Consider the following 19,149-nt stretch of genomic DNA (forward strand, 5'->3'; position numbering starts at 1 on the left):
GCACTGTGACCAATGGCCATCATATAACAGAATTAAGTGATTTCATATGCAGCTGGGACAGAAGCAATATCCACTGCTGTGCAGCTGAGATGGGACACAGCACATTAAATGTTAAGTTGCCTGTGTTACAGGAAATTAGGCACCAAAATAATGTGGACATGAAGTTGATGTGTTAATTTATGTCACAAGTTTGGAGATTATGCTCCCATTTTAATGTGGGTAAATTCTTTGCAGTGAGGTTGAAAAACATGCTTTGCCGTATTTTATTACTGTTAGATCATATTTTTCCATGAGTCTAATGCTGCTTCATATGCCTTTTCATTGAATACTTGTAATTTTGTGGTAGATTTTGGCATGAAAAGCATTTGGAGTGGACGTTTAAATTCAAAGATACTGTATTAGATATCGGCTGCTGGTGGCTGTAGGCCAAGAACATCAGTATCGGCCTTCAAAATCCCACAAGAGATCTGCAGAGACAGAGAGAGTAACTGATCTGTGTCTGTTTTCAGGTATTAGCCAAGCCCGAGGCCAAAGGGAATCCTCAGCCAGCTGCTGTGGTTTTGGATAAGGCTATATCCTGGAAAACAACACCGTGATACTGGCTGCGACGAAGCCCAGACAGATTTACATTGAGGGCAGAAAACTATTCTTGTCTTCAAACTGCCCGCATACAGCCACTGTTTTCACCAACATTTTTGTGATTTTTATCCCCCATGCACAGACAGAGTTTCACTATAATATGTTTGGTGACTGGTGGTAATTTCCTCTGCTTTCTTACCCTGACCTGGAAACAGACATCTTTTGTGCACTTTGTCTTCATTGGAACTAAAGAAGCACAGACAAAAAAATGAAGAAAAAAAATGTGAGAAAAAGAGACGAGCCAAAGGGAATCCTCAGCCAGCTGCTGCGGTTTTTGGAGAAGACTATTTCCTGGAATACAATACAGGGATATTAGCTGTTACAGAGCCCAGAGAGTCTTATACTCAGGGCAGGAAAACAAAACTTTATGCCTTTAGGCAAGCATGGGGACTGCTTTCTAGCAGCCACTTTGATTTTTGCAAAATATAAGATCTTGAGAATTATTATAGGTTGAGATAAGACATTAAGATTTTACAACTGATTGCTGATTGTAATTTCCTCCTCTGAGCTCTATTTGACTGTCTTGTTTTAATAAAATAACACTGGTGGCCGGCTGTGCAAAAGTACCTGATACATGTTTTTATTCCATGAATTAATCAACATCAAATCTGTAGCGAACTGTCAACAAGTTATGATCTTGGCTAAGTTTGTATTCTGGAATACAGTACAGAAACTTTTCCCACTGAAGCTGCATCATACATTGTGCAGAGAAGTCACTAAACGGATGAGCAGCAAAATTCACCAACACATATTTATGAATGATTAGTTTTAAGAGCTTGGTGACATAATAATTACTTACAGCTGTGCTAGCAAGGTAGTTGATTAAGATAATCTCTCTAAGATAGCTAGCTCTGTTGCTAACCTGAAAATTAGTTCACAAATTTAATGCAGTAGGTCTCCAGTTACTGGGAGAGTTGATGGTACAACTTAATTAATAATTAATTAATGTTGATTTTCATCATACCTGAAGGGTAGATGCTTTTATGTTTCAGTTAGTAGCTTTCGGTCTGGTGTTCCTCCAGGGTCTGTTATAGGTCCACTGCGTTTTACATTTTGCATGTTCCCACCTAGTGCTTACATAAAGAGACACACTATATCCTAACATTCCTATCTGGATGATAGAGAACTGTACCTGTTGTTTTCTTCTCATGATTTAACCACTGTTTAAATACTATCTGTATTGATAACATTAACTGCTGGATGTCTCAAAAGATTTTAGAAATGAATATTCATATTCATTGTTGTTCCATAAAGTCAGAGACTGATTGATCATATTTATCATAGTTTCAGATTCAGAAACCTTTGCATCATTTTGGACTGTGATCTTGTTTTTTTAATATCATATTAATAAGGTCACCATAACTGCTTTCAAGCTTTTAAAAAAAAATCAATAGTTCAAAAAAATTTTTATCTCAAACTGACTCTGAGAAATTGGTAAATGCATTTATATGAAGCATGTTGGACAATTGTAACAATCTATTTGAAGGATTATCAAAATCATCCAACAATTTCAGCCTGTTCTGAATGCAACATCCAGACTGCAGAAATTTGACCATGTAGCCACAGTACTGAAGCCATTTGATTGGCTCCCAGTTTACACAGAATTACCTGTAAAATCCTTCCTAATATTTCATAAGGATGACTTCCCCCTGCACCATTTTATCTCTCGGGCTATCAGGTACAGATCAATTATTCCCATGACTAGCTCTGAGTGTGCTAGGGATGCTTTCAGTTACTGTGTACTTGTTTTTTTTTGTTTTTTTTTTACTTTTTTTAATTATGTGTAATTATGAGTGTTAGCTCACAAGTGACCAAGTCTTCAGTCAGACAGGCCTAGAAAACATCAGCAACCCCTTGGCAACCTTGGGTTGATAGGGAAGTGATCTGTTCCAGATAACCATAGTTAAACATAACCATGGTCACCAGTAGTTTGCATGGAAGATGCTCTCGCCATCTACTCTCTGAGCTGTAGTGAAACTTGGAAAAATGTGGCACAACCTGGAAACGGAGAACATTTACCTTCTGGGTTATAGTTGTCCCTTGCTACTGCAACCAACACATTTCTAAACACACAGCTTTTACTTTGAAGGTACACATTCTCAGTTTTTGGCTCATTCTTCACAGTTTCCCTACCAATCAATCGTCATCTTCCGTGCAAACAACTGGCAACCAGGACAACCTCCTAGTGTCATATGAGGGCTGTGGGCGGGCAGCAGTGGTGTTATGGAGGACCCAAAGTGCAGACATTCTCAGGCAAACGTGAACTCAAACTTAGCTTTATTGCTGGATGGCAAGGCAGAACAGAAAACTAAACAAACTAAGAATACAGATAACTAACTGGCAGGCAGATGGCCAGACCACACAGCATAGGATGATGGTAGATCGCAACACAGTCAGAGGAAAACACAGAGCTTAAATACGCAGAGGGAGTAATCAGGGAATGAGAGACAGAAGGGAAACACAGCTGGGACAAATCAGTCCTAACGAGACAAGGGAAGCAAAACCAGATACATTAACATAGGACACAGACTTTCAAAGTAAAACAGGAAACATAACACAGAAACGCGGACTTGACAAGGGGATACAGTAGACAGAGGCGACAGAGCAACTAAGCAACACAGACAGAAACCAGAAGGCAGAACTCTAACAAAGAAACCAAAAGACTAGAAATGATAAATAATGGCAAAATCAAAATTACAATAATGAAAACTCAAAACTCTGGGTCGATGACCCAGGTCTCCTAACACGTGATGCAGCACTGTATGCCATGCTGTGACCAATTTTGTGCAAGCCTTCACCGGCCATTCTCATAATACACACTATTCCCTAGCAACCAATGACTGCCACAGGATCCCTGTTCGGTCTCTAGCCTGCGTGAGTAGCAATAGATTTCACAACAACTACTAAAGTCAAAGGAGCTTGCAAAGAAAAGTGTCTGGACTTCTTTAAGTTGCTTGAAGACGTTTCACCTCTCATCCGAGAAGCTTCTTCAGTTCTAAGGTCAAATGGTGGAGAGTCCCAGATTTAAACCTAGTGGGAGTGACCCCCCACAGAGGGACAAAAGGACCGCCTGATGATCCTCTAATCACCTGAGCCAAGGTGTGAAACTGGGTGTGGGTCCAAATCAGCCAGGGTTTCCTGTGAGTTCATTGTGAAACCTGGCCCCACCTTATCATGCGAATTTTGAGGTCTGTCGGTGTCGTAAACCACCGCCTCTGTTCAAAGATGGTCGCTCACAGTGGACATAGATGGCTTCTTTCACTCCTCTTTCAAACCATCTGTCCTCTCTGTCCAAAATGTGAACATTGGCATCCTCGAAAGAGTGTCCTTTATCCTTAAGATGCAGATGGACTGCTGAGTCTTGTCCTGTGGAGGTGGCTCTTCTATGTTGTGCCATGCGCTTGTGAAGTGGCTGTTTGGTCTCTCCAATATAGAGGTCTGGGCATTCCTCGCTACACTGTACAGCATACACCACATTGTTAAGTTAGTTGACCTTAGAACTGAAGAAGCTTCTCGGATGAGAGGTGAAACGTCTTCAAGCAACTTAAAGAAGTCCAAACGCTTTTCTTTGCAAGCTCCTTTGACTACGATGACCTGGATGACTGAGAACCTTCACAGACTGCTAAAAACCACTCACAACTGGTCAGGGATGACACGTTATTCCCAGATGGTCACCGTGGAGAGGCCGTAGCTCTAAATGTTATCAGCAGTGACCCTGATAAGTCAAGTGAATGATTTATTATATACTGGACACAATTACCGAATACTGCAATGAAGTCCAATAATGAAGTCTGCAGAAATTGTAGAGTTCACAATCTTCCCATGTTCCATCTAAAAAACCCATGCCGCTTTCATTGCCATTTCATTTCCAGATCATTCTAGAAATGGGACCTTCCCGGATCATTTTCATTTCTTTGGACACTCTTGAGAGGTCAGTGAGGTTTTGTGAACTTGACACTAGACATTTGGAAACACTGGAATCACGCTCATAAATTCTTGCAGCAATTTAATAGAAACAAATATGCTTCGCTATTTTTTTTTCATGAATTTACCACCAGGAATGTTATAATACTGAGACCTTAGTTTTCTCACAGAGGTATTTGGCATAATTGTCTAATTGCGTGTTATTTCCTTCGGTACAAAGCTACTTAATGAAACTAATTTGGACCCTTTTATGGAGCTTAGTACTAGTTTGGATGGCTTCTTTGTTAAATGTATTAATGTCACGTTGAAAATTTAAAATAACTGAAAAAACCAAGCAACAACAAAGACAGTTGAGAAAGTGGAAATATAATCCTGCCTCTGTAGGTAAAACCTCTTGTCTAATTAAACTACTTTACATCAATTGTTGCTATTAGGGGTAGTAAGGTTTAGTATAAATGATGTATAACAGTCTACATTCTTGAACCGGCTAAAGCACAAAGACGAATTTGCACAGTGGCTCACGGTAATTCCACATCTCCCTCCGGTCGCTGCTCTGTGCTCAGGAACGTCAGAGCAAAGCATCTGCAAGTTACAGATGTGTATTTGATTCCAGGTATTAGTCCCAACTAAATCCTAAGGGTCTACTGTGGGTTTGGATCAGGTTAAATCCCAGAATACAATACATCAATACTAGTGTGACCAACCCCAAAAAGCTGTACTAGTGAAACGTAAGATAATTTGATTTGATCACTGGCTCCAGCTCGAGATACAGGAGCTGTTGTAGTCATTTGTGATTTGAAGAATGAATAAAATACTGTGGAGGGAGGGTGTGTTTTGGCTGTGTTGTTTTTTTTTTTTTTTTTTTGGGGGGGGGGGGCTGCTTTTCCTTTCGACTCATATGTGTCCATCTCTGTATTTAACAGGTCCTAGATTCATAGGTACAATATGTCACATTGTATACTCGGTCAGACCGAATGTGTATTTTCTCATCGCTCATCAGGGTCAGTGCTGTCCTTGAAATACTCACAGTGAGTGGCAGTTGTTCGACAACTTTGCAAAAGCATTCACATGCTCTTTGCAGGAAATACAAAGTTTGCCTTCAGTCCAAACATCACATCATAATCCATCAGTTTTCTATGCGAGCTAGTGACGTAGCTGCTACCGTTCGCTCTGCAGTTGTGTTTTGTGATTGATGAGCTGCATTGTCACCGTGGTGCCGTTACCTCCCGAGTGTTAATGAAACGTGTGTACGTGTTAGAGAAAGGTGTGTACGCTTGCTTATCTGCATGTCGAGAGCAGTTTCTTCTTCTATAGACTGACATCACTTTGTTTGGGATGATGTTGTGTCTGTACACCCGGTGACCGTTGCTAGGGTCCTCTGCTTTGTCTGCCAGGCTGTGTATGTGAAGGAGATGGAGGGACAAACAGAGCAATATCACGCGTTTGTTAAATTTTGCGAGTAGTGATGCGTTTTTATGCAACGCAAGGTACAGGAACAGAATTGCGTGATATGTCTTGACGACTGAAAAACATTGCAAATAATTGACGTGCAGATAGGGGATAAATTCAGTTAAAAGCAGTGTTTAAAAATAGCAGCTATGGAAACTTACATTAAAATACTGATTGCAACCCTGTATATATTGGAATGTGCCAATTATGCACATTTATGACATTTACCTTAATAAAAGCTAAAAGAAAAAGTAAAGAGCAGATACATTTAATGTCATGAAAATACTAAAACAGAAAGCATATATAAATAAACAGAAAACTAAATATAGCCGTGAGTCTAGAACTTCACAGCTGGTGTGCCCTACACATGAGGGACAGTTTGATTTTAAAAAATTACTACCTTACTCTCACAGTTTTGCACACATATGCAAATATACAGTTACTTTAAACATTAAGTTGACGTCTCAACAGCTCCTTGAAGGGAGCTAAGAAAAGCACAAACATGGTGCTTTCCTATGAGGTGCCTGTTGAAATCCTTAATGCTTGTTCAATTCAGCTGCTCTGTTCCAGGTTTCACTCTTTATTTGCTCAGATTCATTTGGCGACGTTTCCACTGGTTCTCCACACATTTCTCATCCACTCTGCCTCAGCTCACCACCCAATCCCCAACTCTTTCAGCCCTGCAGTCATTATGATTTGTTTTAAATCTAACTGCAGTCACCTTTGTATTTAAAGTACTGTGAAAAAGCACTTGCCCACTACCTAATTTAATTTTTTTAAATATTTCCCATGCTTACATGTTTCAGATTATCAAACAAATTCCAATATTAATCAAAGATAACCTAAGTAAAGCCAAAATGCTGTTTTTAAGTGATGATTATTGGGGGGAAAAACTTTCCAAACCTACCTGACTCCTCTTGTTAAATCATAACGTAACTGCGATTGACCACATTTTTTCAAATGATCAGTCGCATCTAGCTAGCTATGTCTCATGACATTTGTGCAAACAGGATGTTGTCGCTGGGAAACAAGGTAAGCTGCCATTATTGCACTATTGTACATTGATTTCTACGGGGGTTAAAATGAAAGTTCTAGGTATAATGGTCTTCCTGCCCCCCACATCAGAATTCATTCCCTGATGAATAAATCCGTTTTAGTCAAATTCAACTGAGGGATCATTGTGTTTTATTTTAGAATTATTTTAAAAGGGGTCAAAATATCCACCCTCTGTGGTTCTAGTACTGAAGGTGGCTCTGGGAGCTCTTCACCCTCCACGTGTTTCTAGTTTTGGACAGCTAAAACAGCAAGACAACCAAGTTTTTATCTATAAGGTGATTTTAGGGCGATTTGCTCTACTTTTATTCACCTTTCTCCAATGGCTCTCCATTTTCTGTGTCCTACATAAAGTTGACAATGTTAATCTAACTTCTACTCGGTTGTTCTTTAGCCATATTTGTAGAAACATTTGAAAAGGTTTGCAAGTTTGTGTCTCCATATCTTTGCCTTCACCAATCTGGGTTGGGTTTTTTTGTTATGGCTATCTGAATGTGTTTTCATGCATTTATGGCTATCTGTTCTTAATTTAAATCATTGCTGTTATACAAATTTTTCCCTGAAGGGATCAAAAAGTTAAAGTGAAATGACAGGACCTAAACTTGTGTGTTTCTACACAGGCATCCGTATGCATTTATGTGTGTATGGGATGTGGTTTGTCTTTGCTAAATGTCATAGTTGAGTGACTGTGATAAAACATCTCTTAGCACAGCATTGATACTTATGACACATAGTCAAGACATCAGTAATCCATTTGTTACACACACACACACACACACACACACACACACACACAGATCTACTCACGGGTTTGTCATATTTTTCACATAAATTTTACTCACACAGTGACACAAATGTATTCGCACAGAGGTCCAAACTTGAGCACATGCACACACTCAAATACATGATGCATTTATTATGCAGGATGCATACACACATACTTTACTCACACACACACAGACACTCTTTCTGACCACAGAATGATAATTTGAAAAATACAAAACCAGAAAATCTTCTCTGCAAGGGGTTGTTCTTTTTTTCTGTCTGTAATCCTCTTTCTTTGATTTTTTTTCTTTCAGTTTTCTCAGCAGTCCTAATTAAAAGCACCTGCATCAGCTTCTTTCCTCTGTCTTTTCTCTCAGCGTTCACTCTCATGCCGTCTACTCCCTTTAAAAGTCAAAGAATGAGAATGAAAGAAAAATGGTTTAACTGTGTATGCATAACTGGGGAAATTGTATTTAACATATCCTGCACACACTGACACCTCGTCAGTTCTGAATAGAGATTACAGACCGAAAATAAAACCTAAAGATTAGTTTATTAGTTAAACTTTGAGTGAGAAGAATTAAAAAGTGATAAAGAAGAACTAACCCAAACCACACTTTGTGACAAAAGAATCAGAACAGTTTTATTATATGTATTCCAAACCACGCCGTAACATATGAAGGACTAACCTTTTTGTTGTGGATGGATCCTGCTGCCTGAACTTTTTTGTGTTTAGCATCTTCTTCCTTCTATGTTACGACATCTGTTTCTGGCCACTGCGGACCCTCACCTTTTATCGAGACCAATTTAATCCTCACTGTATATCTTCCTTGTGCTAATAAATTTGCATTTGCATAAACTTAAGTCTGTAGCTAGTCACAATGTAGCGGGCCGTTTTACATAAACAAACCCATTTAAACTAAACCTCCAAACAATGCTGATACTTGGTTTTCTTTTTTCATTTATGTATAAAGTTATAAAGATGCTGTTTCTTTTATAAACACATCAGGCAGAACATATATTACTGTAAGATTTCAACTAGCTTGCTAACGCTAATGCTAGCTTCTAACTCCGCTAAACTGTGCAAAATCCTTTTTTGTTATGGATGTCTGCACGTTATGTTTCATTGTAACACCCAGTAAAACAAACAGCCACACTGATTGTTTTACTGGACATACAATCATTAGGACCATTTTTAAAACTCAACATGTTCTGAAGGAACATTTAGCCCTTGAAAAGGCAAGAGACACCTTAGCATATGGACAGCAGAAACTATCACAAAAGTATCAGTATTTGGCAGTGGACATCAACTATGCAAGATATAGTCACAAAACTAGTGCAGTTCAGAGAGTGACAGGTCAAAATGAAGGTTGTGACTGGACCACATGAGTACTGAAGTAAATAGGGACAGCCAGTTAGCATTTAAATCACCCAAATGGGGTCCAAATAATACAGTGAAGATGGTTAAATAACAACCAATGGATGTATCTGAATTGAAGATTCAAGTCATATTTCAACTGAAAGACCTTAAAAAACTCAGCAGTTTTGTTGTGTTTTTCAATTCACAGTTGAAAAGTTCAACTTGGTGGATTCAACTAAACTCCTGAGTGAAACAATTGGTTCAAGATGTGACTAATACATTGCATATAGAGTACAGGAGATCAGTTGTTCTATGACTTCATGACCATGCAGGTTAGAATTGAAACTTGCATCATGTCAATATGCACCAACTCATCTGGTAAACTCTTATATAACTTTGTATTGTGCTATTTAGCATCTGGTAACCTTTGGCTGTCCTTCCCAGTCGAGCAGGGGGAATCTAAGTCACCGGAGGCAGAGATGGAAAGTGTGTTATAGATCACAAATGCAACAGGAACAACCTTGTTTACTTCTGCACTCCCATTAAATCTCGACCTTTCTGGTTCGTGACAAAGGTTTCCTCAGGATACCCAAACACACACAAAGCACCCAGGGACTGTTTTTGCAACGTGTCAGCGCACAGGATGCTCCCACTCTCAGAGTGTGTTTTCCAGCCAATGACAAATGAGCTTTTGATTGAATTCATCAACAACATGGCATCTGGATGAAAGATGATGAGATGGAGGGATGGAAAGAAGGGGGAGTGATTGAGGGGGAGGTCCAGTTTCTGAAGTCGGATGTTGCCCGAGTGAAGGTTGCGTGCCAAGGAAATAAAAAGAAAGAAAGAAAATTAGAGTGGGTGGAAGACAAATCTTCTGCCTGCCTCTCACTTTTCGATCCTGCTAACTTACGATCCAGCTACAACTCACTGATGTCCACTTAATTAATCGCCGCTGTTGAACTGACAATCGTACGATCAAACCAAGGATTAACTCTCTGACCTCGGCATGACTCGGGCTCCATCTCTGTGTTTGCGCAGCTTTTAGTTCCCGATTGTTTACAAGGAAACAAAAACTCCTGTTTTCGCTGTGCCATGTTGCATCTGTTTTGCGACCAACTTCAATGTTTGGATGAAGAGACGATTACTTCATTCATTGAATATGCATCCAGCATTTGTGTGTTCTGTACCTTTCAACATGATCCGTGGAGGCTGATTCATAGTTCAGAGTCATTGCATTCAATTAATTACACAAATAAGACGAACTTTTGATTCCTGGGGGAAACACAGGGGAAAGCAGAGAATGAAATGATGAATGTTATAAATTAGAAGTTAATTGGACAAGAGCATTCAAAGAGGCTGGTGAACTGCATAAGGACTGCTTTTCCTAAAGCTAACTTGGGGCCAGTGGTGATTTTACCTGTTTATAAAAAGTTGAAGTGCTCTGAAATCAATTTTAAGCATGTTCTCATTTCACTTCAGTGGATAACAATGAGTGCAACTGAGTTGTTTAAATCTTTTGAACAGAGTAGTGTAATTTTCTCCACCATTTCTCCTTGTGATAAACTTTAGTTTTTAGTGGTTTCTGGTATTATTTTCCGTCCATGCCTTCTGCTTCTGTCAGTATGTTTTGTGTTAGTCTTTTTAGTGAAAGAACTTTTCATTTCTTCTTGCTTTAAATCTGAAGGCTAGTTTTTACACGTGTGTGTGTGTGTGTGTATTTGTGTGATTTTACCTCCCAGCTATTGTATGCCACATTCCTTAGTAGTTTCCCCTGTCTTTGATTGTTTCTACTTTTACATTCATGGAGTATTACACGGTCTGATCTTGGGCTTAATTTGCTGGGATGTCCACTTCTGGTATCAACAGTAACTCTTGATCATTTTACACCTATGAATATTCTTTCTCACTGTAAAATGAAGGACTTTAAACTGTTTGGAAAAGTGCTTATAATTCAGATTAACAATCAGCAACAGTTGCTCCTCTAAGATCATTGATAAGATCTCTCCCTTTTCTTTGTGTTAACAAACACCTGAATGCTCCAAACCAGAAAAATGCCAAAACAGCTGCTTTTACAGAAGTGCTCACACTTGATGATCAGTCAGTCAAGAGCAGTCAAAACCCTCTTAATTCCAGTGGAAACAGCAGTGTTACACTTAGTTTTTCACACACTGCTTCTGCTTTTTGGCTTATTTGTCAAATAAGTAACAACATGATGTGATATATCATATTTTGTAGTTCATCTGAGATTGTATTTGTCTATTTCTCAGATTATTTCTGTTCTGTTATGACACATAAAACCTTTGCACTTAAAGACTGCGCACTTCCTTTTTAGCATGACTGTATGCAGGTAGGCCTTAAAGCTCAATTCCAGGTCATCCAACTCTGACTGCAGTGTTTGGTCCAGTGCATCTCAACACGCTTATATCACAGCACAGTGCATACATTAAAACTAGCGGATGTGTTCTGATGCGGTAGGGAATGAGCTAATGTGGAATATAGCTGCAGGGCTCATGGGAAAAATGTCAGATTTGTCCATCAACACATGATGATAATGACAATCCATCTGCAAACACTGAAAGGGTTCGAGTTAACCTACACCTGGAAAAGAAATTCCTGTATTGATATTCTATATTATATGTCAGCAACCAAATTTGTATTTATAAACCTCCCTGATAGAGAAGTAGTTCTCACTTTAAGCTTAGATTATTATTCTATTTATTTATTTATTTATTTATTTTAGCTTTAATGAATTGACACCACAATTAAAAAAAATAAGTAAAAAAAACATTCTTTGACAAATTTGGCTATATTCCACTCAACACAGTGAAGATGGTTTAAAACTAAAAATGAAAAAGACAATAAATGTCCTTAAGACCCTCCAAGGGTTTAAAGCAGTTAGACATCAGCTGCACTGGTCCTCTCTGCCTCTAAAAGTGCTCTATATTTAGCATGTGTGTGCCATTTATCTATTCTCTGTCCAGTTTGAACAGAGGTATCCTCACCTATTTCTCTAGCTGTTTCATCAGTAATGGGCTTTTTTGAACTATTTCAGAATAAGAGCCTCCCCCTGCTATAATGGAAACCTTAAAAGTGGGAATGTACTTGTTGGCGAGAATTCCCGCTTTCATCTAAACATGAAAGAAAAGAACTTGGGGTTATATGCTTCAGGGAAGCAGTAGCAGGCATATTTTACAGATCTTTCAGACATTTCCAAAGCCACATTTGATTTGTCTTGCAGTGGAGCATTTGCTGGGTCGATCATGGTAGGACCACAAATGGATTTCTATATCTATTAAGGGTATAATTTCTTCTCCATTCTTCACGCAGCTCAGAGAGATGTCCAGCACATGCATCCCTGTGAGGGCTCCTCATCACCAGGCGCACTGTTTATTTAGGAAGGCAGAGCGACTTCTTTAGTTATTTCAAGATATTTCCTTCTGATTAATATTAAATTCTGTCCTCTAATTTGATCTCCCTTAAATCATTGCCACATAAATCAGACAGAAAAAAATGCAAGTGTCGACAAGCACTGTTTTTTTTTTTCTTTAAAAAAATCGGTTTTCTAATTGAAAGTTTTAAGGTCTTCATGGAAAAGCTTGGATGAAAGCATATTCTCTATGTTTTAACTCATCTGAATTACATTTACATGTGTTCTGTTCAGTTTATCTATACGGGTATTTTCACTTTTCACAGACCAGAAGCGTTGAACCATGATCACATCGTTCATCAATATATTGTATTTAATAGAAAGAGAAAAAAATCCTCATCTACCACTTGCAACTGCTCTCTGCATACATTAGTAAAATCCTTCATGTATCCTCATCCAACTCCACAGGACTGACCTTGTTGGAATCGCATGCTGTTCCACATATGGTTTTCCACCAGTAGCAAAGTTCTACTTAGGGTGAGAGTGGAAAATTCCACCAGTAAAGCTCCACCGATAGGAGGAGTCTTCAGTAATCTCGACAGATGGAAGAGCCCAAAAAAATATCAACATTCATCAAATTCAAGACAAAAAAGACAAAGACAAAAAAGACAAAAATAAATCCTCAACCACAGATTACACAAATGCATCTTCAAAGACAAATAGTTTATGACCAAGAAGTAAAGTTTATTATTTTTAAAAAGAAGTAAAGAGCCAAATTCTTGATTAAGTGCGTATATTTAGCAGCCTGTAAAAGTTCCCTTTGCTTCCTTTGTCTGTTACCTCTTCATATTAAAGCTGTAATGAGATCAATTCCAAGGGCTTGTCATCTAGATGAGTTGCCATTATGAATGTCCATACCTATATATATGCCGTAATCCTAAAGGATCCTACAAGTGCAGTCATTCCAGTCATTGTTCAAATACAGACTAAGGAATTTGTTGATTCCAGTTCTTTAAACGAGTTTGATCTGAACTGATTTGTTTTTTGACAAAGAAAGAAACATCTCTGAGCTATTCCTAAGTTTCGCTGCAAATATTTCAAAAGTTCACACAGTTTATAAAAACTTAATTATACTATTGTGAGAGTGAATCCACAAGTGCCTACTGTCTCTTGTCTTCCCATGTCGCAATACTTCACCTCACAGCCCTATATTACTCTTGAGTTTGCGTTACACTGCTAGTTGAGGTGTCCATAAATTTAATACAGGGGACATTGTTCAGGTTAGGTGTAGCAGCTCGGTTCATAGACACTGAAAAATAAAAGATGGTTGTATGACAGCCAAGACAGCGAAGCAGGGATTGCTTCACCACTCCAGGAATCTACAGGGACACTGGCTTATGAGCTGCATGGATTTTGTGTCTCCTGACCAGCACATTGCAGTTCCTCTTTTTTTGGGAAATATGTCATAACATGAATTTCTAGATAGAAACTGAGATGAAAAGTTGAAAGTCAGATGTGACGTCCTTCACTAGAACAAGCTGTTGCTTGCGTTGGCACTGGTCGAACCACATGGCAGCCGTGTGTGTGTGGCTCATTTCTTGAACAAGAAGGCCATTCAGTTTCATGGGTTTTTTTTACATCAGTATTTCTCCACTTGTTGGATATTGATGGGCTGGTTTTGGAGCTGACTCATGGTCAGTCTCATTCTTATTTTTAGTCTATGAATTGACTGTGCTGCCATAGCTCCGGTGACCCATTTATTCATTTATTCAAGAGTCCCCACTGCAGGGTTTTTGAATTTGAGTCTGCCACATACACATGACAATGTGACATGACAATGACACACATCTTGTGTGTCATTCTTCCTCATTTTCTCCCTACCTTCCAGTCTGCTGTTTGCGCTATCCAATACAGACAAATGGTCTCATGTTCTAACTCCTCCTGGTCATCACTTCCAAATCTTCTTCTTGAAAATGCATCGTTTTTTCCTCCCGTCCACACTGAGACGGGGTTTTCCCCAAGGAAAATCGCAACTTTTGAAAACGCTCTCGAAAACGCATACATTTCAAAACGGAGCTGTCCCGTCGCAGTGTGGACAGTGAAAACAGAGACTTTCTAAAACAATGATGCATTTTAGTCATGTGATGCAGTCATGTGACCAATTAAACTAGCAGAGGGCTTTATACAGCACTTGTTTTGTTTGCTCTCAATTTTGACAGCCCTATTAAAGATTACTATCAGTCTGTACATGCTCCAGATAGCTTTTCTTCAAATTCTTTAATTCTCCCTCGCTTTTGCAACTTTGTACTTTTGTGTTACTCACAGCAACAACTCCACCTCATTGTTAGTCCATTTAAAAAACTCGGAGTTGGTTCGGGTTGGTGTAAACAGCATGTTTTGGATAATGATATGTCAAACCAGCATGAGCTCATCTTGTTAATGCTACATAAAAGCACTCTGGTGAGTTCACACTCTGAGAGAGGAGACTGAAAATAGATAATAAATAATAATAAAAATAAATTGATCTGATAAGCAGCATAAACTTGCTCGGTTTTGAACTGCAATTTGACAAAATAAAAATGCAATTCCTCTTCAGTGAGCTGCCTTGTGTGTGTGTGTGTGTGTGTGTGTGTGTGTGTGTGTGTGTGTGTGTGTGTGTGTGTGTGTGTGTGTGTGTGTGTGTCAGGTTCTTCTGACCTCCTTTTGTTCTTGGAATAGTCTAAGTACTTCTTCTCTGTTCATCCCCTCCTTTCACTTTCACTCTGTGATGTATGAAAAGACCCTATTGTGAAATTTGCAGACATATTAATTGCTGATTTGTTTTTGGACAAAAACTGAATGTCCACCTAAGCTTCAGTCTGTTTTGCAGGATGCTTCCAGCAGGCTGTGTGTGTTTGTGTACAGTTAAAGCTTTGTATTTATATGTGTCAGTTTGTCTATTCGTGCATTCCTCGTGTGTTTTTCAGGATAGTTTAGCATAATTGTGCAGAGGCCTCAGAATGCCAGCTTAGTAAAATGGTTGGGAACCTCTCGGCTCCTGGGAGTGTATGTGTGTGTTTGTGTATGACTGAGGCTCTGTTATACAGGAGCTGGAAGCTGAAGCCCATCAGGTGGAGCGGATCGAATATCGGAGTGCTGATTGGAAGTCTGTATGTGTGTGTTTGTGTGAGTTTGTGTCTGGAGACAGATCATAATTAGCTTAATAGTGAAATGGCTCAGCTAAATCCTGTTAGTATCCCTGTGAAAATAACAAAATTGAAGGCACACAAATGTGCAGTGATACAAGCATTACTTTCTAAATAATATCATGCTGTTTCCATTTAAAAATATAATGAGCAAGAGGCCAGTGGACAATCAGCTTTAATCACAGTCATCATCCTCATCATCATTATCTTATGCTTACCTGTTTTATATTTCTCCTTGCCTGCTTGTTACTTCATTCAGCCCCTTCTCTCTTGTTTCACTTAATATTCTGTGTATTTGTAGATGCTGCTGTAATGTTTTTGATTATTAATTCCTGATCAAATTCCAAACCATAGTCAGCATAAAAGATGGACGTATTGTAAGCCTTAAGATGAGTATTTGTGCTATCACCAAGCAAGGACTGTGAAACCACACACTCACTGGCTAGCGAGTTGTCAGGTACAAGTGAATAGCTAATAAATTTATACTGGATAATCCTCCTTTTTGAAGTTCTGATTGTGAAAAAATTACAAAATTGATTTGTTCCTTTGTTAATTAGGACTTGAAATGAAGGACAAAGGCCATAAGCATACTAAAGATAATCATGGAGTTCCACTGGGTTCCGTGCTGGGACCAATAATATTTACATTGCAAAGGCTTTGTTGAATTTTTATTAGCAAGTATCACATACATTTTCCATGCCATGGAGACCCAGCTTTCCAACTAAACCCGTCTTCCAGAAAAATGGTAGGACAGAGGGAGGAAAGAAAAGATGAGATATTGTCTGGGCCATTACAGACTCTGTGTATGGAAACTCCACCAGTTTGTAATTTTAGTCACATTTTGCACAGCAGAACGTTGCCCTTTAGCTACATGCCAACTTACTCAGATTTACAAAAATTAAAGATGTATGCATTAAAAGAGATTTTATGCCTTTAGTATTTCTTTTGTAGAAACACTGGACTTTTTTCCAATTGATATTAATTCTTATCTTTATTTCCAGAAATGCATCTGTGGAACATTTCCCATTTAACCTTTTTACACTGTTTTCTTCTCATTGTTTAAATGGGCCTGTGTTCCGACAAATGTGTCATCAGCAGTGTTGGTCAAGTTACTTGAAAAAAGTAATCAGTAACTAATTACTGATTACTTCCCCAAAAAAGTCATCCCGTTACTTTACTGATTACTTATTTTCAAGAGTAATTAATTACTTAGTTACTTAGTTACTTTTTAAAAACACGATTTACAACCTGAATAGGTGATAAAGCGATAGATCTTTCAGCCCAATTCTACTTTATCTACATAATCCATCATACAAAATGTAATCAAATGGAAAAGTCCTTTTTTAAATCTTGTTTTATTAGTTTTAATCTTTTAACTTTATGCATCAAGCAAAAATTTAATTATATGCAACATTCTCTGACTGGAAGAAATTTGTTTTAAACCTATTTTCTGCACATTCCAGCACATGAAATATATATATATTTTTGGTGTTTACACTCAGTCTTTCAAATAGATGCAAGTAAAACACAGCAGAAAATAAATAAAGTCAAAGACTAGCTGTCCTGTTGCTCTATTTTCACCTGTAAAGCAGGAGTGGCGTAGGCGGAGGTTTACCCTGGTGCAGGTGTGCCGCAGCAGTCAGTGGAAGAATCCGCGAGTTTCTCTGTGAGTTTCCCATTACGTCGTAGCGCACTCAGTGCTTGCTCGGAAGTTTAGGGATTTTTTTCGCTGTAAAAAGAAGTTTTCTTCCCACGCACGATGGACGCTAATGTTTTTGTCACTTTTTATGGAATCAAACTCAAAGTAAGGTCAGTACTTCCACACTTTAAACGCTGCAAGCTCATACTCTCTCCCAGCACTCGATATATTGTTGATCTGCACACAGCTGTTGTCACGAACGTCGCACTTGCTTACGTCACTGTCATGAGACATTCTCGCAAAAAAATCACAGTTTTAGTAACGCAGCATTCCTACGGGAAAGTAACGGTAATCTAATTACCGTTTTTGCAAAAGTAATCCCTTACTTTACTCGTTACTTGAAAAAAGTAATCAGATTACAGTAACGCGTTACAAGTAACGCGTTGCTGCCCATCTCTGGTCATCAGCCTCCTTAAATATTTAACATGCTTCCCTCATATCACACACACACACACGTACTGTAAACACACACCTCTTAGCAGTTTGCTTTGAACACTCGCTCCTCTCTCCGTCATCTTGTAGCAATTAGCGTAAATTGAAAACTTACATCGTCAGGGTTTGTTGTAGAGCACGGCTTCCAACATTCAGGTCATACCCTCTTCAACACTTTCATTTTCTCTATCTCTGTCATTTTATCCTCCCGTCATTTCATTCCATTCATTTTCCCATGTGCTTTTTAATGGCACAACATGTCTCAACACCAAGTGCTCCTTCTACAAATTGTAAACACATTCAGCTTGAACAAAGGAGCTGCTATTAATGGCATGGCTTCTCTCATCTTTTAGTTGAAAAAATAAAGTCTATGTCATATGTTATTAGTGCATGATGTTCTTCGAGTTCCTTTAGACTTGGACATTGTTTCCACCACCAACCTAGCCATTTCACTTGTGAAGGTAAATAGATACCTGCTTCATGCTTACAGTAGATTCTGTGAGAATCTGTGAAGGGAGAGACACCAGTTTCAACTTCTTTGAAGCCAGGTTCAAAGAAAAAGAAGATAATTTACACAGAAAAGTAAAAGTTCCAAAATAAATGTGATGTATTTTGTGGTTAGTCTTGCACAAAAGTGTCCATTCCACATTAGCTACACCCATGGCAAATGGTTCTTGCATATCAAATGTGTTTTAGGGCATCTTCAAATGGCCAGCTGTTTCCGCATTAAGTCACATCATTCATAGGGACGCAGTAGAGTTTAAAGAAAACTGGAAACGAGCCACTGGATCTGGTCGACAACAAGTTGGCGCCTGTTAAAAGCTTCTCGTCTGAAGGCACCTTAAGAGTGACGGATCACGCTGGCGTTTTGTGTGCGGAACACAGGAGCTCTTCTCTGGAGAAACACTTGCTCAGAAACTTAGTTTAGATGGTCTGACAAAGATAAACTATGGCTGGCACACAGTAAGTCTTCAGATGTTCAGTCAACATCATCATCTTACAACCCTGATTCCAAAAACAGTGTGATGCTGAGCAAAATGTAAATAGCAGAATGCGAGAATTTGCACATCATTTAACCCTCTAAGCCCCAAAGGAATTCTTCTGGAAAGGAGAATCTCATGAACTTACACAGATTTAACTGTAAAACTACAGAAACATGTCAAAAATAGGTTAGTATCAGTTGTTGTGTCACTTTAGCTCTCCTTATTTTGAAGAGCTAGACTTTAAAAATACTTGAGAATAAATATTAGTGAGTTGAGCCATGATGTGTGCAACA

General features: G+C 38.7%; 1 protein-coding gene across 3 annotated transcripts in view; it reads left to right on the forward strand.

Annotated features, from left to right (window-relative positions):
* The first annotated feature begins 17,440 nt into the window (after positions 1-17,440).
* LOC309703804 (uncharacterized protein) overlaps positions 17,441-19,149 on the forward strand; it is a 61,530-nt gene continuing 59,821 nt past the window's right edge. For all 3 annotated transcript variants that reach the window (XM_082528718.1, XM_082528719.1, XM_082528720.1), the window contains exon 1: positions 17,441-17,551. In XM_082528718.1, the coding sequence (XP_082384844.1) occupies positions 17,502-17,551 (50 nt within the window). In that variant the 5' untranslated portion in view covers positions 17,441-17,501. The remainder of the gene's footprint in view (positions 17,552-19,149) is intronic.

This window comes from Aulonocara stuartgranti, assembly GCF_965226115.1.
Source record: "Aulonocara stuartgranti genome assembly, chromosome: 3".
NCBI lineage: Eukaryota > Metazoa > Chordata > Actinopteri > Cichliformes > Cichlidae > Aulonocara > Aulonocara stuartgranti.